General features: G+C 43.0%; 1 protein-coding gene across 2 annotated transcripts in view; it reads right to left on the bottom strand.

The window, feature by feature from the left end:
- Nucleotides 1–24,208, bottom strand: part of LOC148333052 (1,4-alpha-glucan-branching enzyme-like) — a 123,120-nt gene that overhangs the window by 81,895 nt on the left and 17,017 nt on the right. For both annotated transcript variants that reach the window (XM_088301223.1, XM_088301222.1), the window contains exons 7-12: nucleotides 23,994–24,203; nucleotides 15,919–16,034; nucleotides 15,475–15,602; nucleotides 14,459–14,557; nucleotides 5,598–5,708; nucleotides 4,372–4,543 (exon numbers count right to left, since the gene is read on the bottom strand). In XM_088301223.1, coding sequence (XP_088157349.1) covers nucleotides 4,372–4,543; nucleotides 5,598–5,708; nucleotides 14,459–14,557; nucleotides 15,475–15,602; nucleotides 15,919–16,034; nucleotides 23,994–24,203 — 836 coding nt within the window. The remainder of the gene's footprint in view (nucleotides 1–4,371; nucleotides 4,544–5,597; nucleotides 5,709–14,458; nucleotides 14,558–15,474; nucleotides 15,603–15,918; nucleotides 16,035–23,993; nucleotides 24,204–24,208) is intronic.

The following is a 24,208-nucleotide window of genomic DNA, read 5'->3' as shown; positions in this document are numbered from 1 at the left end:
AGCCGATTGGAGATGGGGACGGGAAACAACAACAAAGGGTTACACGACCAGGGTGCATGTTGAAAATACGTTTGAAAAAAGGAGAGGAAGTTTCTCATCAACGGAAAATTCATAAAGACGGTCATTCGACAACTGCTTCATGAAGCAGATTTGAAGCTTCATTTACGCATCACGACCGACAACCTTCAGGATGGGAGACGACCACTCAACCAGTGAGCTCTGACGCCGCATCGTTTAGCGTTTCTTGTTAGCATTAAGCTAAGCAGACTTTCCAAAGGCGTTTTAAATGCACAACCAGTAATTATTTGTTTTATGCACAGCTGGGCACTTGACCCTTTTTTTGCCGGTCAGTCCCCTGCCTTCTGGCCACGATCTCTGAACCGTTTCGGCCTCGACCCCGCGGTGTAATTCAGATAAATTGTCGACCCCTGACCCCAAAGCAAGTAACGACGCACTGTCGCCGTTAGAGGAATTGTGGTATTGTGGCTAGATTAACAAAAAATTAACCCCAAAAAATAATCAGCCATTACTTCTTTTTTGATTGCCAATTCAATATGGAGAGAATGCATGATAAACTGATTCAAGAGGCACGTAAAAAAATAAAAATAAAATAAAATTTAAAAAAAATCATTTTGAAAATGAGAGAAAGTCTTTAACATAGCAGACAGCAGGAGAAGTTTCCGGTCGGGTAATTTCGCCCCCGTAAATCCGCAAGGTTATCAGCAGTCCCTGCGAGCTGTGAAAGTCAGCCGGCGCGAGGTGTGCTGATGTCGCGATAAAAACCCGCCAGGCGTTTGACGGCAGCCGCGGCGTTAATGCCATCGACGTTACAGTATCCATCTCGCAGCTTCGCCGTCGGTCACGGCTAAATAAACGACACTTTCCAAGCCGGGCAAATTGATTTGCTTGCTCAAACTATTTGCTCGGGCTCAGCACCGCTAAGTGACTCGTGCCTTCATTGAGCCGTTGACATGCGGCGTCCTCACACCTTTGACCTGACTTTGTTTCAGCCTTTTTGTTGTTAGTGCTTGAGGATTGTTTTAGCCCTTTTTTTAGTGGTCTTGTAAAGACAAACTAGACTTAGATATTTTGACCAATTCAAAACAAATTTGAAGCAGATACAGCAGAACCTTGACTTACAAGTGCGTAAAAATTGAAGACAGACAGACTGAAAGATCAGAGGACACCGTCAACTGATCGTTTGCATCGTAAAATACTAAACACCTGTTGCTAAATTGTGCACCTTTCTAATCCTTCTGACTCATGTGCAAGAACAGACAAGAAATATATTACAAATGACCGTAAACTGACGGATTGTTACATTACGGTCATTTGATTTTGAAAAAAAGAAAAAAAGAAAAAAGACGTTTGCATTAACGTGCACATGCGGCAAAACGTCACTGTAACCCAGTGCTTCTCAATTATTTTCTGTTACGCCCCCTCTAGTAAGAAGAAAACAATTTGCGCCCCCCCCCTCCACCACCCACTCCCCGCTGCAACTATAAATAATCGCATTTTTGTTGCAACACAAACCTCCACCGTAGAGTGAATACTCACTGCGCACAATGAGCAAGGAGAGCGCCACTGCCAACTACTGGAGTGGAGGTGCAATTACACTTTATTGTAGTACCGCGAGAAAAAAAAACATGTCCCCCAGGTTCACTCACGCCCCCCTCAGAACAACAAACTCCTTTGCATCAACTGTACTACGTTCCTATTCAGACGGGGCTTTGTCGCCATCTGCTGGCATTTCAGGAAATGCAAATGGGTGAGATTTCAGTGAATAGCAGCAGAAGGCTAAAAATATGTGTGTGTGCGTGAATAGCCGAATTTGGGAATAGTTTTAATTTGCAAATGAATGCAGGATTACTGTAATGTGCTTTAGGCGAACCGCTGTCGACCTGAACTTCTTTAGCTGGCGACAATTTTAAGTTTTTATTCTCCTTAATGATGCGTCAAGTCTCAACCTTCCTCTCAGCAGTATATTTTCTTCCCGTTCATTTTGCTTTTTCTTGAACAAAAGTTTTAACTTTCGCCCATGATTAATGTTATCTCGCAATGATAAGCGCTAGCCCTTTAATAAGGCTGACAGCAGCTCTCAAAGGAGAACAATATGCTTTTTCTCTGCCTTTAATTCAGCCGGCTTTGCGTAGCCGTGCGCTTCAAACGCTCGTTGACAGAATGAGGAGCGCGTCTGAAAAGCGAGACGAGGCCGCCGCCTCACTCGTGTCGTTACATCACGGGTGCTTGATTATTGCACCGGTGCAAAAAAAAAAAAAAAAAAAAAAAAATGCTGAAAAGGTCAATGTCATTCCCTGAGTTGCATAATTATTTATGAGAAGCTGCGGATTTGCAATACATTTTAGAAATGTGACGGAAGCTTTGGGCTAAAGGTTAAAAACATTTGACTGTTTTTTGTTAATGTCAAGTCAATTAGTGGAGATTGATCAATGGTGGTTATTTCGCAAAACAGGAATCTTATTGATTTGGAAATCAATGGAGCTGAGGTCAAAGCACCGATCAGCAGGACACGACCTCGACCAGGCGCAATTTTCAAGTTCAGTCTTCCTCAAACATTCATCGATTATTTTCCCTCCTCTTCATTTGAATAGGGCAAACTATAAAATCGGGAGCCCTGCTGCAAAAGGGCTCGTTTCGATTTACGTGGAAATTCAGGTAGCGTCGCCAGCGAAGGAACGGAACTCGTTCGAAACATGAAGACCGGTAAAATGTATGTGGAGCTTCAAAACTCAATGCAGGATTGCGGTTTTTGGTTTTTGACTCAGTAAGCAGCGGACCTTAAAAAACAAAAACACACCCCAAAAATAAAATAAATAAACAAACAAACAAATAAAGAAATAAATAAAAATTAAAAAAACATCCTTGAGTGAAATTGTGAAAATAAAACCTCAATTAATGATATTTTTGCATATTTATGTCAGTATAATTATTTCAAGTCCAGTGACCTCGGAGAAGCGATTTAGACTACATTGCCAGCCAGCAGGGGGCGCTATCACGCAGTGGATGCCATGCCTAGCAAGTCTGTATTTACATCAATCCAGAGAGCACACGCAGAGACCAAGGTCAATGTGTGACGTCTTTAATTAATCTTTAATGTCTTTAGCAGCGGGGCATTTGGGCACACATTTGGAATTTGACTGCGCTGTACTCCACACCCAGCCGTGCAAAAATGCCGATCAAACACGGCAAAGCTACATTGATGCTAATCTAGAATAGAATAGAATAGAAATCCCTTTATTGTCATTGTACTCAAGTGTGCAACGAGATTAGAGGGCTCCCCTCTCCAGTGCAATACAACAATAATACAGACAAATATATAAATTAGATAAATAAAGAAGACAGTGCAATGGAATTCAGTACTGAATAGGGCATATAGAAACACATCACAATGCTGTTTTGCGAGGTTAGGGTGGTCTCGTGTGTGTGTGAGAGTTCAGTATGGAGATGGCTCTCGGAAAGAAACTGTTTCTCAGTCTATTGGTCCTTGATTTGACTGGTGGTGACTTGTGTCGAGATGTAGCCATGAAAGCTAATGCACTTAAGTACGCCGCCCCACCCTTCCTGATGGAATTAAACTTATAAAAAAAAAAAGGCCATTTCATAACATTATGTGAATTAAGATTCGTCAGAGAAAAGTTTGGGTCTTGCCCTGAAGCTAAAAAAAAAAAAAAAAAAAAAAAAATCATCATAAAGACATTAAAGTCCCTCTCAAGAGAACACAGTAGGGACCAGCATCATTTATTAAATATTTAGACGGTGGCCTGTTGCCTCCTGCTGTCTGCCGGCGGAGAGCATGAATAAATCTGTGCTCGTCTGCGCAGCGGTCGACACTTAAAACGCCGAGCGTCTTACCTGAAGGATGGAAAACAAGCAAGCAGCCAAAGCGAGAAATCTAAAACGATTCCCAGCATCGCTCAAGGTAGCTGATGACATCACTGGATCGTGCCATTTATCAAATGCCTTTACATCCCCCCCCCCCCCCAAAAAAAAAAAAAAAGCCTTTACATCAGCGATCACTTTTGACGATTAAAGACGCTGTCAAACGTATTTAGAGATGTGTTTCTTAATAAATTATGCAGTCTTGAAGAGAACGGCTGCCACTATAGAAGAACATTTTTCTTTATCTTCTTTTAATTTTATTATTTATATGTCAGCCACTATCCACATTGAAGAACGCTGGTACAACCTGCGAAAACGCAAAGTTGAAGATTTATGACTTGCACAAAATATGTGACCTGCTCCGCTGCAACTAAACGGCTATCAAAACAAAAAAAAAAATCCCATCAGATTCACTTCGAAGGCATTTCTGAACGTAGCAAAGCCAGCATCGGCGTTGCCGTGACAACTCACCCATGAAGTTGAGGTAGGCTTCGCCGCCCAGAGCGTGCGTGAGCAGGCGGATCATCTTATGCAGCTGCATGCCGCGATCGATGACGGGCGTCATGGGAGCCAGTGAGCTCATATTGGTGTACATCTCCTTGTCCATCAGCCAGAACGCCAGCGTTTTATCCCCGACCAGGGCCTGCGCAAATAATACGGAGGCCGGGTATCGTCAGCATACACGACGAGCTGCACTATGTCAAAAACGGATGTCATATGCATGTCGATGTGAGGAAGTGTTTGACTGATCCTTGGAGAGATGCAGAATATTGTGTGCCATGACAATGAGCGACAAAACAAAGAGAAGACTTGAAGGCTACTTTCAGCATAAAAAAAACAAAACGTTTTTTTTAATTTTTAGTCGAGAGATCCCCAAACGCAGGGCCGTGGCGCGGGGCTGCACAGATGGGGGAGAAAAAAAAAAACCCAAAAACCTGCAGTACTTATGGTTTATTTATGATTTGAGGCCAAAAATAGTCAGCAATCACGATAATAGCAACAGAAGAAGTTGAAAGTCAACATGGAGTGCGAAAGGAAGCTGCAAACATACTCAACGAACACGTCGTCGTCATCACAATTTCAAAATAAAGCTTACCAAATAATACATTGAGTCGTCGACGCCAACGCCTTCGTCGACTTTTACTTTGAAGTTGTTCCTCGTGGTGGCGTAACGGCGACCTTGCCTTCCGTTTTCGACCTTTCGGCTTGATTTATCGCATTTTTAATTGACTGTTCTCACCAAGAACACAACAGCATCCTGAAATCCTATTCAGTCGCTAACAAACCGCTCGTTAATTATGCCGCCATTGTATGACACGATTCAAGTCCCCAGCGTTTGTGGCTACTCCTGGCTAGCAGCTAGCTGTTAGCATTAGCAACAAGTAGCAGCACCGCTCATACTGATTGGCGGTCCACAAAAGTTATGGCCTTTTATGAACCGGTCCGCAACGGGAAAAAGGTTAAGGACGACTGCTTCAGCATGTGTTGTTTTCACCCAAAATATTTTCTGAGCATGAACTTTTTCTAAGAAGAAACATCTTTTTGACGTGAATGTTTCTTTGCTTTATAAAATAACGAAAACAATCAAGCGCCGGTGGCAGTAAATGGTAGGATTTCCGTTCACAAACATGAATGGCCACATCAATGAATGGGTTATGTTCTGGAAAAAAAATAAATAAATAAATCAAATTGCAAACCTGGTCGTGACTTTCAGCATAGGCGATGCTCTTCTCCGCGTAACGTCTGTTGGTCAACGTGTGGACAATGTTTCCTATGTCCCATTCTTCATCCTTTAACTCCTTCAGGATCTGCAGCGTGGAAAAAAAAAGAAATGAATAACCGTAATGATAGATGAGACCGGGGGATCCGTTTCGGATGCTTTTTTTTTTTTGACGGATGTCCAAAGGCGGGCTATTTCAGCTTTAAGGCACTCTGGAATTTTCTCTGGGTTACACTTCTTTCTCAGATCAATCTCTTGTTGTGACATCTCTATATCTGCACCGTGACTTATGTCCGCCCGATGAATGGCTTTAATGGAGTTTTTAATAACTCCTCCGCAGCCCATGGGCGGCGAGGCGGCACCATAAGACGGGCAAGGTCACAGCCTTTCATCCAAAAGCGGGGATTCCACAATAAATCCCAGTGAAAAGAATCAATGGGCAGATGGCGGCTGGGCCCACTCGCGAGCTTCCTGCTGGGTATCATTTACAACAGGGCTTCACCCAGCCCACGCCTCGCAGTACCGAATACCGCGTTCCTCCGCTAGGTCGCGGCTCATCCTTCGCACCTCGCAAAAATCCCTGATTTTCGAGCTGTCATCATCCTCACAAAGCAAATAAATGACATCGGAGGATTATTGCATGATTTCTTCGGATGCGTTGCAGCTCTGTGTGTTGTTTATAATCACAAAAACTGTTTATTTCTGTTAGCTCGTCTGTGGCATTTCGCATTATAGTATGTTAGCGGTAAGCTTGAGAATTTTTATGCGTTCACTTTGTGTGTCTTGTCTCTGTGTGCTTAAGTTGCGGCTGTTTGAAGGTTTATCATTGCCATGACATATATGCCGTGTTCATTTCTGTTAGCCCATCTATGCCATCTCACATTATATGTTGGCATTAACCAATTGGACTGTGAGTAATTCTACAATTCCAACATGTTAGTGTTTAAATACAAATTTCTCTTTTGTCGCGTGTGCCACTTTTACAATATTGTAAAATTCAACGGGGAATGACAACAAACACATTTGTCCTCTTATTTGAAGAATGGCGCATGTGAAGTATTTTCATACGTTTTAAGTGTGTCTTACGATGTTTAAATCATTTCAAAGCATGCAGGAGGGAATCTATTTTGGTCTCTCTAAAGCGTGCATTTACACGGTTGGGTCAGGAACGTATTTCCCACGAGAAACGCGGGTTGACTTCAACAGCAAGCAACAAGCTACTTCCTAAACGGAATCAAAGCGACTTCCCCTACCCCGCCCCCCGCTTGAGCCCTTGGTGATGGACATCTGCCTGGATGGGGGCAGCACGTGGCGAGTCCATCCCAATGACAGGCTTGAAGCGAGCCAGGTGGAATTGGCCCCGACAACTGACTGACAGCCAGGGAAACCTTTATATTACTCCAAAGAGAGGTCATCCTTGGAGTAAAGGGGAGTAAATTGTGCCAATCAATATGTCCAAGATGAACTGGATGGTCCAACTAAATAGTGGCTCTTGGCTTTTGATATTTACTGTACGTGTGTGTGTGTGTGTCTGTGTAGCTCTTGTGGTAAATATATTTGATAAGAAAAATATTAATAAATGCTGGGCCGACTCGTGACAAACATACAATCACTATTCTGTTACATTCAACTTTTACGTTTAATACATTTGTATTCAAGTTTTAAGTACAGTTGTCATTCGCCAGATTGCGGTTTGCTTTTTGCAGTTTCACAGATTTTTAATTTGTACATATGTAACTTCAGACTGCAGATTTCCCACTAAACGAGCGAGACTCAGGTTACTCCAGAATTAAGTAACAATACACGCGAGCCAGGAGGAAAGATTTTGGAAAAGACGGAGAATGTCCAAAGTTTACTGACAATCAAAGACATAAAACTACAATGTAGAACATGCGGAAAATAAATAAAAAATAAAAACCGCACCTCACGCACATCTTTAGTATGGGTATCATGCATAAAGCTTTAAAATACATTATATGGTAAATAAAATAAACATGCAGTCGCTACTTGGATGATTTTTGTCTGTCGTGAGTTTTTTTGGGGGAATGTAACCCATTAAACATTTATCTAGGTATGATTATTCACAAATGAGAATTACTGAAGGACAGTTTCTCATTTTTTTAAAATAAAATAAATTGATTTTAAAAGTGTGCATAATTTTACAGTGTCTTATAATAATATTGAAAATAATTTAGGAAAAAAAAACTTTGTTTTTAGTGAACACATTGGCTTACTACGTTTCAAGGATTTAGAAACACAGTTCGACTGTATTCAACATGGAAGGGGAGAAATTGCATAGAAAAGGTCAGAATGCAGTAAAACAAAAACGGCTGTCATGTTTTCACCAAACACACAAGCTGCTTCGTGATCTTGAACACAGCTGCTTACAGTTACTTGGAATGCAAAATAACCTTGAGTTATGAACCACATGCTGCTTCACAAATGGACAGTGTGAAAGATGTCCCCAAACTCAAATCACGGCACCATTCAGTCACTCCAAATCATTCCCGCTCACTGCAACCTCACCAGTGCTGTAGGAGCAATTAATCGGGTAGCGGCGCCATCCAAGCGAAGACGGGGAGCGACCCGCTTGACGACCACAGGCTCGACCGTGACCCGGACCCCCGAGCCCCCTGGCGCCGAAGACACTCCACTTCATCAATGGTAATGAGCAGCAGAGCAACAAATCTTACTTTACAAGCCGGCTGTCACCAGGCAAGCCAGAGAGCACTCGGATTAATTAGGCAAAGGATGGAAATAAAATGTAAAAAAAAAAAACGTGAGAAAAGAAATGAAGTGGAGCTTCAAGGGTCATTAAAGCAACCTTTAGCGCAGTGGTTCTCAAATTGGGGTCGCCGGACCTTTGGAGGTCCACAAGGCATAGCTTGGAGTCTGCATGCTAATAATACAAAAAATAAATAAATAATAAATAAAAAAAACAGTAATACAGAAATATAGGCACACGTGTAACATAACCCAATTATTCCTTCCTTCCTCGTATCATCACAAATCTTTTATATTATATATTATTACAGGCAGGTTTTTGTTTTTTTAGAATAAAGGGGTGTATTTTTTCAAGAATATAGCCGTATTATTTTTAGAGCATACAGGATCCTTTTCCAGATTATAATTTTTTTGTCAATAAAGTTGTATTTTGGAAATTTGCTTGTTAAAATATAATTCCCACGCGTGTTCCAAATCATTGTAAAATGTCGTAGGATAAGTTTTTTGTTTTTTTTTGATTATTTTGTTTGTGGCATATTTACAAGTGAATCTATTAACTCATTCACTACCAGCCGTGTAAAAAAAAAAAAAAAAAAAAATCTTTGGCGTGTTTAGCCATCAATGGTAATAAATCAGTTAATACAGATAATCCTGAACATTTGTGTAGTGGTATTTGGTACTGTTCTAAGCACTTTTTTTTTTTAATTTCAATTCTCTTATATGGTAAGTGCCTCAATACATTCTTTCACATGTAAGAAGAATAATTACAAATTACATTGTTAACTCTGCCCTATTTTGAACAATTTCATGCAGCTACTCAACTCCCTGCGCCCCGGCTACATCTTCTTCCATCAAACACGGCGGCCCGTGAGTGTCATTATCCACCAAAAATCCGCCCCGCCGAGCGACAGCAAGCGAGGGGGTCAAAGCCAGATGTGGTGTAAACAAGCAATTTTGATAAGCCGCGTCTAATTGAAAGCGCTTCCATCGTGATGGACGGCGCAAAGCGGAAAGAAATGTCTATTTTCATTCAATTAAAATAAATGGGCAGAAAGAGAAATGGGGCTCGGAGGTTGTTGGAGTCGAGAGAAGCCGAGGGATCCGGCAGAATTCCCGTTTCTTATTCCCACCTCTAACTGTTCCAATTATATCCAAACTGCAGCTAGGGGGGAAGGCCACGTGTTCACGTAGCCATGAAGCAGGGCAGCGTTTTGCGTTTGGCCGTGATTCTAAACTCCGAATCCATTCTGAAGACAAAGAAAGTCGGGTACACGTTTCCATTTTTAATAAGGAGCATCGTCAGGCCAAATGGAACCAAAGTCATCAAAGGGCCGATTGTTGGATGTTTTTCAAAGATTAACCTAAGTGATGATCCTGTTGCATGGAGTGTACGTAACTCAGATATCATAAATGTTCAGTATTTACAACCGTGAATCCTCAAGTGTGTAGTCAACGTCAAATTTGCGCACAATTTTCCAGCAAAATGGATGCCCCGTGGCACCATGCTGCCACTCACAGGTCAGACTTGGTACCACGGCAGACATCAGCTTTGAAGCAGCAGAATTTACGGTTATCTGTAAAGTAATAAGTGCGGCGTGCTGTGTTGGTCACAGCTCACCTGCTTTGTGGGTTTAAGTCTCGTGACGATCGCAATGCGGGCCCGAGAGCGCTTTGATGTCAATTCCAGTCAACAGAAGAGGTCAAATGTCAAAATGGCGGCACGGCTGAAAACACAAAATGAATCTAAATACAATTATTAGACGAGTGGCGGCACATAACACACATTACTGCAAAGAAAATGTGCACCTTGACTTCTACGTTAACACAAATCACACCATGGGAAAATCATTCCTTCAACCACTCATCCATCGAGAGCCTGCTGACGTACTGCGTCTCTACCTGGTACGGCAGCTGCGCTGAGGCAGACCGAGTGAGACTCCAGAGGACAGTCAAAACAGCGAAGAGGACTGTCGGACATCTACAAAACTAATTATTTAATCTTTAATTTATTTAATCGATATATTTCATTAAATTATTTGTTATATTGCACTGAAGAGGGCAGCTCTCCAATCTCATTCTACACTGAGTACAATGACAATAAAGCACATTCTGATTCTGATTCTTTGACAAGACGATCCGACAATCTAGCCTTTGCTTGACTTTGATCGCGAGGAGGAGAAAAATGCTCCAAATAGCCGACTATCAATATTTTTACCCCCTCCTTCACTTTTTCCGCCAGTCCTTATTATGAAGAGATCTTCATTTTCCTCGCCGTCGTTAAAAGAGTCATATCGAATGAGTCACAGCGAGGACGGAACACAGCGTGACGCCAAGCTTGCGGAACTGAGGGACTCAGTGGGTACAAATGCAAGCCTATAAATAACACAGTCTACGTCTGTCGATCTTTTCCCGTCTCATTCGTGTTGCAGCCTGTTAACAATGTCCCCTAATTGACGCCATGAAGGAGCAAAGCCACGAGAGAGGTTCATACATCATATCATCTTCAAAATCAAGCGCGTTCTTCGACTTTGCAGCGCCTTACACTTGTGCTAATTGGTATGTATGGAAAAAAAAAAACATATGGCTGTGGGATTTCTGCAATGTAGAAATCAGTTCTTGTGAAAACAGTTTGTAATTTGTTGATAATTCGTGATTCTATGGGAAGCAAAAAAGCATGTCAAGACAAAAGGTGATCCATCCATCCATTATCTCGCCATTATTATTGGCCTCGCAAGTGTATCTGCAATTAAATCCGCACTTTTCCCTCCTTCGGCCGTTGTGGTTTAAAAAAAAAAATAAAAATCAAGACTATATTTTAGATTTTCGGACGGTCGCCAGTTACGACTTACGGGTGTGTTGATTCCGCATGGCGCTGCCCCCTCACGAGTGAGTATCCAATCACAAGACGCGTTGATCACCTTTGACGTAAGGCCAGCGAGAAGACCTTACTCTCATCAACTCGTGATCTGATTGGCTGTCGCAAGTGTCTATCAACTGTGAGCGCCCCCTTCGCTCACACAGAACAGACGCCCGCACGATTGTATCTGAAGGCCTCGGACGAACATTGACTGGCAACACAAGCTCCCTGAATTCTGATTGGATAAAAAACTCTCACCTAAAAAATTCAACACGAGGATATAATATGACATCAATGTGAAGAATATGATCATGATTTCTTGATTCTGTTAAGCCATCAGAGAAGGCCTTGACCGGCCGCCGCTGCTTTATTGTTGTAAGCATTAAGGGACTTTGCAAGTTTGGCTTATACATTATATACATTTTTTAATTAATCGGTCATCAGAATTGTACTATGCCAAATATCAAAATCAGCATCGGCTTGGATGGGCCATATAAATTACTAATTGATGCTAAATTCAAACCTTGAATTTGTAACTTTAAAATGAAAAAAAAAAATTCTGAGAAGTCAAAGCATGAAGGAGAGTTCTCCAACGTAACTTAGGGGATAATCCTGTGAGTGTTTACCGAGCAGGAGGCTTCAATCCAAGTAAAGTAAAGCCGCTCTAAGAAGCAAGCGAGCCAGGAAGGTCATGCGTGAGAGTCTTCTTCTTCTTCTCTGTCTCTTCATCTTCAACGCAGAGTAACAGCCACTTTCTTGATGAACGACGCGGAAGCTTCCGTGGATTTGCCCCTCCGGTCAAGAAGAACAATTAAGTGTAGCGCCGGAAGATGCATGCCGTGACAAGGTCGCATCCTTCGCTTAAATATAAAAACACCACATGAATTTGAGGGTTGAGAATGCGCTACATAAATAAAGCCACCTTGCCAATGTGTGGCATAACAATCCACTCTCAAAGCATCAAATCTGGGACAACTGGAATCAATCCTGATATCGAAACAATCTCATTGACAATTTTATACACTAACCCAGAAATTGAGAGGCATCGCCCATCATGATTTTCCAGTTTATCACCTATTTAAAAAGAGCTGTATTGCGATACGATCAGTACTATTGGAAAAAATATGAGTTACTCTCCGATTCCCATCGCTCGTAATTACACAGACGTAAAAGCACAGCAGATGAAGTTTAGCGCACGCCCACTATCCATAACAAGATGTGAGCGTGCATCGCAACAACAACATGAAACCAACTTTTTGGCATAGAAATGTACGCGTGGCTGTCGACTGCTCACCCCATCAAGGCTTTTCATACCCGCCGCTGCGCCCTTATGAACAATGTTGCCCCCCTCCCTCCACCATGGACGGCCATTAAGTACTTCAACATCGACACTTTGGGCTGAAGAGGCGAGCTGAAGGGTGCTTCAACACTTGTTGTGCGGAAGGACATCCACGGTGTCCCGTGCCAAGAATTTCCCATCGGGCGCGTGAACGAGCGCCGAGTGGTCAATTGTACCTGCCCGACAACGTCAAAATGACCAAAAAAAAAAAAAGGTCTATTACAAACAACAAAGCTGGTGGCGGCCGAAGATTTTTTTCGCACAGTAATTGCAAGCAGTACGTTATTGATGTGCCTGAGCACGTAGCGGCACAGTTTGCAGCAGAAATGAGCGCTTGTCACCTTCATAAAACATTTATTTTGTACTCAAAAGTTGTAACAGCAGGCGAGGAAACCTGTGTGTCTGATGGGAGGTTTACCGGTAATACGCCTCTTCTACGCTAGAAATGACCGTCATTGTTACAAGAAAATGTCTTTTTTTGGCCTATACCTCAGAAAGTAATGCCACGAAAGCGGTCAGCCAAGAACTCAAGATTTTTTTTTGGGGAGAAGGCTGGAATGGATTAACGGCCTTTTCGGGAAAGATGTTCTGAAATGCGATTGATTTGAGTTATGAGCGTTGTCACAGACCAAATTGAACTCATATCTCAAGGCGCCGCTGTACTGTTATAGCGGAGGTAGAAAAACATCACATACTCCTCACTTTTTACTTCCTGTAGGTCACAGGTCTTAAACTCTGAGCTGATCATTTCAATCAGGTGTGATGGAGGAGGGAAACAAAAAAGATGCAGGATAGCAGCCCGAATACTTTTGCCAATTAACTGCATGTCACACTTTCGACATGCAACAAGGGAGTTTTTAGGTGAGAGTTTTTATCCAATCAGAATTCAGCTCGCTCCTGTTGCCAGGCAGATTTCACGATACCAGTCGTATGCACTATTCGTCCGAGGCCTTCAGAAACAAAAACAAAGACAAATTATTTATGTGGAACTTTCCGGAAAAGAAGGCTGTGGCTCCATGACGAGATGACCTTTGCGTTAAAGCTCGTCGCCATCCCCGCCGGCCTCACGAGGAGAATACGGCGTACGTAACTGCATAAGCGGGGGGGGGGTAATTATCCAGTCGACGGCAAGGTCACCGTGAATGAACGGGTCAAACGCTTTTATTTTCACGATAACAACTGCGTCTCGTTGCACCGCTTCTTCCATAAGTCTTTTGTTTTAGGGGATGAATAATGACCTTCCATGAAGTCAGGAGGTGGGATTAGACATGAAAAAAATAAATAAATGAGTGCTGCCTTAATAATAAAAAAGAAAAAAAAATAGGAACAAAGGGCTCGTTCGTGGAAGATTAAACCTCTTACACTGCTCGGGGGGGCAAGAAAGAAATACTCAAGTGCTTCTCACACGAGGAGACTTTTGATCATATTATCCGGGGGAAAAAAAATGCACTTGTTGACATGTGAACGTGATTCACAGCTGCGATGAAGAGCACAATGTGAGGGCGTCCAAACATATACAGCACATCTCGGGGGGACGCTCAAGAAGGGACGCCACGAGCGTCTTTTGCTCATTTGCTGGCATTTGTGTTCGTTTGGAACTAAGTATGTTTTTGAGTGGCTCGGTGTGTGCGTTGACGAGACGCCGTCAAAGAAATGTAATGGCGGTAGCTCGTGATGGGTAAATGAAGCTTCAAATCTGCTTCATGAACCAGTTGTCGTATTTGTGGACTCCAGTAGATGGCGCTCTATGTTCAACATTGGGCTGAAAGCACACTGACTTGCCATTTTTTTAAACCCTTTATTGAAACCAATAGTGCCATCTAGAGCACTCAAAAATATAACAACTGGTTCATGAAGCAAATAGTGAGCAGAAGTGCCTAAAAAAACAAAACAAGTGAGCGAAAGCAGATCACCTTACCTGAATCCACTTATCGGGAATGGCCATCGCTAGACGGTAATCAAAACCGAGCCCGCCTTCCTCCACCGCCCTACAGAGGGCGGGCATCCCCGACACGTCCTGCACAAAAGTGAGAATTGGAGTTCAGAAAAGAAGAAACTAAAAATGGAAGCCAAGTAAGCAGGAAAACTTGCTCAATCAAAGTTTGATGAGCCTTTTGAGGATTCTCCATGAAAAAGGCAGCCTGAGGGGGGCTATTCATCAGAGCGTTCAGCTTTAATTTGTATTCTTTCGACGAATGAATGGTCTTTTTTCGGGGATCTCAACATGCAAGGAAATTCACCAATTTTTGTGCTCGGTCCTGGTAAAAAAAAGTGATATGTTTTCGAGGTAACCGACAAGTCCCCATCCTCGTAAGAAAATTTTACGATAGAAACGAGTTGCACAGATTGGCATTAAAGCGTGTTTACAACATAAATTTCATAAAAATATTACTCAAAGAACTCAATGTACACAATATTTAATGACAGCAAATAGTAAAGTGTCATCATTTTTTTTTATGAATATTAAATGTCTACTCCGATAAAACAGATCATCAAAACGGTAAAAATTTGATTTGATGGCAGAACGGCAGTGTGACCAGCTTTGTGAGCATGGTGCACAAGAACCTTCCCAAAAATTAAAAACGTAGCTTTGACGATCTCGAAATCACATGGTCTGAGATCGCAATTTCAATCACAAAAAGATAAATTGTTCAGCCCTACTTTACAGTTAATTAAAGTTTTATAACAAGTTTGACTCTGGATTATTTCTATTTGCATTCCATCCTTTGGGAAAACTGTTTGGAACGGCGAACAAATTCGAAGGTCAAAAAGCGTCCCCCGGTGTGGATCTTTGGAGTTTCTTCAGGCCAACAAGAGCGACATCTCATTGGCTTTCCGCATTACTTGCTAATTACAGCAATGAATACGCAAAGGAAGCTGAGCTCCTCACTAATAGTCGCCGCGGGCCACGTCATTACAAAAGACGACCTCTACCTCTGCCACGGTGATGCAGTCGGGATACAGCGTGTGCAGGATGTGATTGGCTAGCATAAGGTACACCAGCGAGTCCTCGTCCACGTGCAGGCCAAAGTACTCGCTGTAGTCCCCCGAGAAGGTGACGCCTGAGGAGGAAACGCCCGCACAAAAATTTTTCAAGTTCAATGTCACAGCGTGAAATTAAGCAATCAACTAATACCAGCCCAGGTAAAAACGACGACTATATCCGTCAATGGCAGCGAATGAGTTAAATCCTTTTTTTTTTTTTTTAATTCGCCTTTTTCTGATAACATATCTGTGGCTAAGTCGTTCTCCACTTCTGCCCGTCACTTGACTCACTGCCAGGTCATCGCTCTCTCGTCCTAAAACCTTTCTTGTTTCATTTTTTTAATTTATTTTTTTTAAACAATAGCAAGCATTTCAAGCTTTGGCAAGTCTTACCGATGCCATGGTGGTGGTACAGCATGGAGGTGACGCCATCGAATCGAAAGCCGTCAAATTTGAACTCCTCCATCCACCAGCGCAGGTTTGAGAGCAGGAAGCGCAGCACTTCCCAGCTAGCAATACGCACACACACGCACATTCAAGGTCAGACACGGCAGCGGCTTTGAATTATTCACACGCCTCATCATGCACTTTGAACACTAGAAATTAATTTCCACCGCTGCAGGCCATTCACATATTGATAACCAAAGCGTCATTATGTCGCAGGCTAAGCGACGGTGGGAGGCGTTTTCATTAACGTAGAGGGCCGCACGCTGTCGTTTAGGCTTTCTCGGAACAAAGCAAAGGTGGCAAAAGTACTCCGGAGTAAGTCGATGAACGGTTGCTTTGGAGACTGGTGAAAGTAACGCGAACAAATCTTTCTACTAACAACAGAAAAATCCGCCCGTTTTCATCCATCTCAGGGGAGGCGGCCATTTTGCCACTTGCTGTCGACTGAAAGTGACATCACAGTTCTTCAGAGCGCAGATAACGACCAATCCGCTGCGCCATGATTGGTCGTTATCAGAGCTCTGAGCAACTGTGATGTCTTTTTCGGGCGACAGAAGTGACAAAATGGCCACCACATGAGATGGACCAAAAGGGATGGATTTTACCGCTTAACTCATATTCTACAAACGTAATATTAATCAGAATGGCGCGTTTCAACTAGTGGGCTTGCATTGAACATATTCTTGTAAAAAAAAAAAAAAAATTGGTGTTGACTTCCCCTTTAATTAAAGAACAGAAACCCGAAAAACTCAAGTATTTGTATTTCCTTATTTCCCACCACTGGATTTCAAATGAGAAACTTTTGGCTGCTTAAGTGGGGGGAGCTGTCTTGGATTTGACTTTTGGCCAATGGCCAGAAGCAGGCTGGTTAACTGCGAGGATTCCGCTTTACGCTGTGATAAACAAACACCATGCAAGGGGGACTGAATTCTGTTGCTGTGCGCCGGAGCAGTTTTCAAACTATCATGCGTATGAAAATGCAGAGGTGAGCCATGGGAAACGACAACTTAATCCACCTCTTAATGCCAACACTATCACGTCGCAGTCACACAAACCACTAATAAGATACAAAAACGTAACATAGCAGCTCATAACTGAGCTGTGTTCGTCCACTGGAGCAGCTCAGAGCCAATATTTATCTAATAACATGAGAAAAACATCAAAGAAATTGTAATAAAAATACACCACACGCACCAGGCTGATTATTTTATGCATTATTGTGCGAAGGTCACTACAGTTGTGTTTTGCTTGGAAAATATGGCGGGAAAAATGTTATAATTAGGCAAATGTAAAAGGTGATTAGTTAAAGAAACAACCTAATTGCTAACATAGTTTGTTACATCGGCCGACACGACTAATTCTGAAGGAGCGCAGGTAAGGCCAAATTCTGATTGACAAACGCTAGAAAATGAAAAGAATATACTCGTGGGAAGACATTAATACAATTTCATGGAGCAAATCTTCCAATTCAGGTCAGTGGTGAACTTTTAATAATGTTTAGGCCCACCACTGTGAAAACGTTGCTTTTGGCTCTTTTCTCAAAAGGACGGGCTTCCTTTTTAACTGACGTTTCCATGGCAAGACACCAAAGTTTTGCTTCTGTAATGAGCGCGCCAAATGAGGGACCCCCGCGACGCCGATTAAAGCACGAGTGTCTGACTCTGTGCACAACCAATTATGCAACTTGGGCACTTGCGGTATCATACTGAGAACTGGTGCTGAGGCTTGCACCGGCACAAAATCTGGTCCAGCAGACGGACGTGAAATGCAAGTGACTTGAAAAAAAAATGCGAGTGTTGGAGGTAATGTCGACCAACGAAAATGAAACCAATTATTGGTGCTGTATATATATATACTTACTAATCACGAGCGAGTAACGTCAATAACAAGTCAACCGGTTCTGCCCGCACAAAGTAATGTACAAATACGCAATTTCTGGATAAATAAATAGCACTGGGAAGATTTTTACCACTACCTAGGCGTTGAAAAACAAGTGTACTTTCATTACAAAACGTTATTTAATGTTTAACGTTACAAATGTATATAATGGGTCAGACCACCTCGTTAGCCCGCTAGCATTTCTCAACAGACGTTTGCGGTCATCATTATGTGCACATAAGGGCATTTTGTTGCTCATTTGCATATTGTATAGTCACCTAACGTGATGATTTTTGCTACTTTTTGGAGGAGAGAGACGTGGAATTTATGTTAAATATATTTCGGGTTTCCATGTCATCACTTGTTAATTACTTTTTACGGCCACTAGGGGGTGTCCTTACACTGTCTTTTCCATTAGATTTAAACGTGAATGTTAGGTGATTGTCATTTATTTGTATGTTTTGGATCCTTAATCATTCGTAAAATTATTGGGAGCTGTGACTAATTTCATTTTTCTTGGCTGGTTACTTCACTCACTAGTCTTCATCTCAATTGTTACACCTCAAGCCAGTGATTGGTTGGTGATGTCATATTTGGTTGGTCTACTGCACATGGCAGTCATGACACATAGCAACATCTCAACCAATCACCGGAGGTGCAAGGCTGAGCTTACTTGAACCTGAATCAAGATGTGATTTTTTTTTTTTCCACACGGCAGCACAGCGAGGAAGCAGTTTAACATTTCAGTGATGGACTGGGGCCATTTCATCATGTCAAAAAGCTGTTGCAGCAGCAGCAGCAACGACCACTCCAATAACCTCTCAAACTGCCACATCCATCCCTACACTTAACAGTTCTTGCTCTCAATAATCCCCCACTCTCTCTCTCTCTCACGCTAAAGTATATCACCTCTGCAGGTTTTAACTCGTCCTGAGCCCTCCTCCTCATCCTCAGGGATGTCCGACCCGAGCGCATGCTGACAGGTGCGAAGCAAAATGTTACATCAGCGCATAGAGGAGCACCAATCTGGGGGGCGGAGGGGGGTTGATGTCGGGGCTCGGCGTGAGCAGCAGTCGGGCTGGGTGGTCACACAGCCCCTGTGATAAATAGATTAGGTCCTTCACTCTGCCGCACAGAGCCAACAAAGACTACGGCACAGTGCATCCTCCGGGGATGGAGATAATAGCAAGCCAGAGCTCAGTGGGGAGGAGGGTGGCAGGGGGTGGAGGGTAGGGGAGGGGGGAGGCTCTCCAAGATGAAACCGTCCTGCCACATTAGGAGCCACGGTGCCATTCATCATCAAGCCCAATTACGGGCCGGGTGCTCGGCTCTCTGGTTGGGGAACAGATAGGCAGCTCAATGAAGTCATTGCTCAGTCTGCGCTGTTAATGCCGGAGCAAATTGCAAACTACACAGTGCTCTTGCTTAAGCGCGCCAGTGAAACATGGTTAGGGGAGCGCTAATAGAATAAAGCAGCGCTAATGGAGTCATATTGCTGCTGCTGGAGCATCTTGGATGTACACCGGAAACCTCGGAGGTTGAAACCAACGCATTTCCCTCATGTGCCCCTTGTTTGCCATGACAATTTATTTATTGCCGGGAAAGCAATGGATGGCCGGATATAATAATTGATGTGCAGCGTGGCCGAGGATGATGTAACGGACCCACCTCTGGCATGTGGACTGACAAATGAAGACAGAGTGACGTTCGCGACCGGTCACTGGATATGCCTGTTGAGACTGACGGGTAGATTTATGAACGACGAGTGAGTGACAAATGAACGATCACGGGTGCTGGGTGTAACGATTAAGTCCCGATGGACATGGATTTTGGGAAAATCCGTATTGCGCAAGTTTTTATTGGTCAAACTTAAAAACAAAAAAATGAAGATATTTTCCAAAACCTGGGGTGCTAGATAAAAAATGACTTTTTGGAAGAGTCATAAATTAATTTAGCCGTCTTGATTAAAAATTGCCTTAGACCAGTGTTTTTTTTTGATGAATTATTGCAAAAGGGGATGTTTGAATATCATTATCTTTTTCTTTGGTTGCAATACATTAATGTGTTAAAAAAAAAAAAAATTCAGCCTATTTTTCTTTTTTGTAGATTTTAAAAGAGCTAATAAGACGATTAAATCCCAATCACATGTTCATTCTGTTTATGGTAAAGATCAGAAGCTGCTCCAAGTTTTCTTACAAGCACCGTTGACATGAGTCACCATTCAAATAAGTGACTGCTTCCTTCAGCTCATCTTCATGCGCAGTCGCTGCTTATCGGGTTTCATCCCCACCACCGCCACCCCTCCCTCCCCGCTTCCCCTTCAGCCGAACACGACGGCGACCCGTTTAATGCGATGCACTCGCGTTCGCGGGCAGACGGAGGGGTCAAGCCGTCACGACGGCGGAGGATAGATTGAAGTTGTGGGGAAGCCGTGGAGCAGAAAGCAGATGTAAGGACGCGGCTGATGGAGGGCAACAAAAACGGACAAATAAGCCAAGGCAGCCTGTTCAGACATCCGTGAGACAGCGTATGTAATGTTACCTGGATAAACCTTTTTATAATGTTTGTAAACAAAAGGCGGCTGGACACTTGTAGGTGACAGAAAAGTGAGTGGCTACAGCTGACTGGAAGTGAAATGATAATAATATTATATTCCAAATTAGCTTAATAAATAATAAATCAATCTAATAAATCAGTCAGGACTGGTGGGTGAGGTGAATAGAGTCAGTGGTTATATACAGTACCGTATTTTTACCGTATTACTACAAGGCGCACTCAAAATCCTTTTATTTTCCCAAAAATCGACAGAGAGCCTTAGAAATCGGGTGTGTGTCTGTCGAAGGAAAGTTGGACTTATGTGCTGTACTTCCAGAAATGTAGTGATGGGAAAATGAAGCTTCAAATTTGCTTCATGAACCAGTTGTTGTATTTTGGAGTCCTCTAGATGGCGCTGTTGGTTCAAATAAAGGATTTAATAAATGGCAAGTCAGCCCAATGTTGAACAGAGAGCGCCATCTGCTGGAGTCCAAAAATACGACAACTGGTGCATGAAGCAGATTTGAAGCTTCAGTTACCCATCACTACAGTAATGCTCCTTAAAACCCGGTCGGTGTGCCTTATCGTCCGAAAAATAGGTTGTTTTTTAGCCAAGGATGCATCCTGGACTGGGTGCATGCAAAGCTTCAAAACTCCAAACCTAAAGATTGCGAAACACGACGTGCTGACCTCACTGTGCGCAAAACATAGCAACGATGTTTATTGTGTCTGTTTTGAAGGCCTCTAAAACCTGATTTAAAGGGGACCAATAATGGAAAATTGACTTTTTATACAAATAGCTTGGTCTCTGGAGTGCCTGCTCACCCATCAAGTGTGAAATTAAACAACCGAGTAAATCTTTTGTTAACGGCTTACTTCACAAAATGTGTTTGTGAGACAGCCGTTGGAAATGTTTGTTAATTTACGAGTTTCCCTCTTCCCATGACTTGGCAGCTGAGTGACCCTGGCGAGAATAAGCGGGAAAAAAAAAATAACTCTCACCATGCTCAGATGCACGGGCGTGTGTGCTGTGTCGAAAAACCACGCCCCCGTCAATCAAATTATAGTCCGCCGGGTCATCACAGAGTTTTTATAGAGCATGACAACGAGGCGCTCTAAAGACGGCAAGCGCTGGTCCACATGCTGGTTTTGAAATCGGGTAACTGCACGTCACAACGATATCGGTTTACAACTGATGCTAAGAAAATTAAAAAAAATAAATAAAAAATCCTGCTATTAGCTTCAAAAAGTTTATAATCTATTTGGAAGCAAATCTCTCAATTCACTTCAAGGATTTAACTTTTTATGGATCGGCGGACACCCTGGCTTGGCGTGAAAAGCAATTAATCAATTTTTAATAATCCCATTTTTGCCTTATTTGAGCGCGCAAATCAAGCCGAGTTAATCACATTTCGCCCCGAATTCCTTTTTGTTTTAATATTATCACAAGATCCGTTTGGTATTTCCAATCGCCCTATGCACAGATCATGATCACATCTTTGTGGGTCCAAAAAACACAAATATAGATTAATCCAGTCACAGATGCAGTAATTATTCCTTTGTGCTCACACTCAGCGTGAAAATACCGCGAGCATTGAAACAAGAGTTTTCAAAGGCTTGGCGCGCTGGCTCCTTTTTTTTTTTTTTCCATATCTTAAGAATTCACAGGCACATTGAAGTCGAATAGAAGCGAATGATCCCGGAGAGGTGGTCGGATTACAAGTTCCTCAGAAGTCTCTCTCATCTGGAGCGCGCCGCGCTGCTGCGAGGTTTCGGTTTCTCGGCCTGCCAGCGCGCCGGCGTGCCAAACACGCCGCCTTGATTTACTTGGCGGCTGTCTCAAGGTGACTTTGGCATCTTTTAAAAGGAAACGGCGGCCAATAAATTAGGCTGACATCCGCCGGTTGTTGTGAGCACGCCCTCGTACCAGCGCATTCGGAACGGGTTCTGGAATTTGGGGGGGGGATTTATATGGAATAAGAAAACAAAAGATGCTGCCATGTTTTCAAGGGCATGCCAGCAGGACACAAATGTGACGGAAAATTGAAATGAATAATTAAGCTCGTTCAATATTTTAGGAATGAAAAGTACAAGCTTCTTTTGGGCAGGGATGACGAGAAGCCCACAAGGTAAACCTGTTAACATTCAAACTAGAGGTCACTCAAAAAATCAAAAATGGATGCAGCGTATTACTTTTGGACTGGATTGAGACGCAAGCGTCAAATAGCGTTACAATGACGGCGTGACGTTCAAGCGAGCCCGTTTCGTTCAAATAATTTAGTCTGACTTTGGTGTTGATTAACCTGTCTGTTATATAACTTTGTTGAAGTGAGTTGAGGAACTTCATTTACACAAAAGTTGTACTTTGCTGCCATCTTGTGGCCAATATGGACAATTCTAAATCTCTTTTTGGGAGAAGCGTCAATTACTCGCAGATTTACGCTATTTGCAGAATGGCTCGGTTTGCAAAGCCGGGCATTTCCCACAGAGGTACTCCGAGTTAACAATGTGGATGAAAACAATGTGTTCCCTGGTGAAACTGATTGGGAAAGTGCTACTGAAGGCAAAAAAAAAAGTGTTCTTTGAAAAAGACAACAGGAAGGAAAGCAGAACATTTCAGTCGGACGGTCGGTCGTTATCACTCAGCGACTGTCAAACTAATAAGAACACGGCGTTCCGCTGTAATGACAGACAGCCGCGTTGCTCTCTTAAAAAACAGGCTGTGATTCACACTAGACTTTGCCGCTCCGCATCCTCAAATGAAGACGTCCCAAACAGACAAGTGAGCAGGATCTGAAGCTCCGCTGGGCTTTCACAAATGACTCTTTACGTACGCCCCGCGGTGCAGCCATATGTTTTACGAGCACCGTGCAACCTCGTCCACTTATGATTGCCCCCCCCCCCCCGTACCGGACGCTAAGTCGCGCGACAACTTTAACGATAGCATCGGTCGCTAACATTGATTGATATGGTCCCACTGTGCTGGAAAATCACAACGGCGACAAAACGACGTGTGACCTGAAAACATATTAGCGCGTCAACTTGAAGGACGTGCCTTTGGTTTGGCATATTAGCAGTTAGCACCCATGTAAATGTCGGATAATAGCGGTATGACTTTATTTCGCCGCATGCTTTTAAGTGCACTCGGCTAGTTACGATTTTGTTTGAACCAGCTTAGTTTTTTAAATTATTAAAAATATCAAGGAATAACAGTTTTGTGCTATCCGTACAAATCCAACCAGTGTTATTTGATTTTATAATTTTTTTAAACACAACAATTTTTTTTTCCAATGAAAGTGATTTACTGGTTATTAGTGCACTCAAAAATTTGCAATTAATGGCATTTTGCATGCACAAACCAGTTGATTAGGTAAGATTCCACGGGTCTTGCATTTGGACCTTGAATGCGTCACTCGCTATAAAAATAAAAAAATGCTGATGTCAAAATTTCCTACCCAGTGTCAGAAATGTTGAAATATGGAGGAGGTCGGGGTCTGGGGCTGCTTTGCTATTTCTAGCACAAGACTATCAGGGCATTCCGGAGCAGCTCGGCAGACCTCAGTCTCAAGCCGTAAACCCAGGACCGTCTGTATTCGTGCAAGAAGTACCTGGAGTAGTTGAAGAGGCGGCTATCCCAGAGGCTGTGCTCCCCGCGGGGAGGCGAGTGGAAGAAGCACGAGTCGGAGCCGTCAAATTTGTTGAGGCCGTCCTCCGTGTTTTTGGACGCGTGGCTGTGGACCATATCCAGCAGCACCATGATGCCCATCGAGTGCGCCACGTCGATCAGCTGCTTCAGCTCATCAGGAGTGCCGTAGCGACTGAG

This window comes from Idiotropiscis lumnitzeri, chromosome 7, assembly GCF_059441095.1.
Source record: "Idiotropiscis lumnitzeri isolate Australia: NSW breed Sydney's pygmy pipehorse chromosome 7, RoL_Ilum_1.0, whole genome shotgun sequence".
NCBI classification, from domain to species: Eukaryota; Metazoa; Chordata; class Actinopteri; order Syngnathiformes; family Syngnathidae; genus Idiotropiscis; species Idiotropiscis lumnitzeri.
Note: the sequence above shows the minus strand (reverse complement) of the source record. Positions and strands in the feature narration are given on the sequence as shown.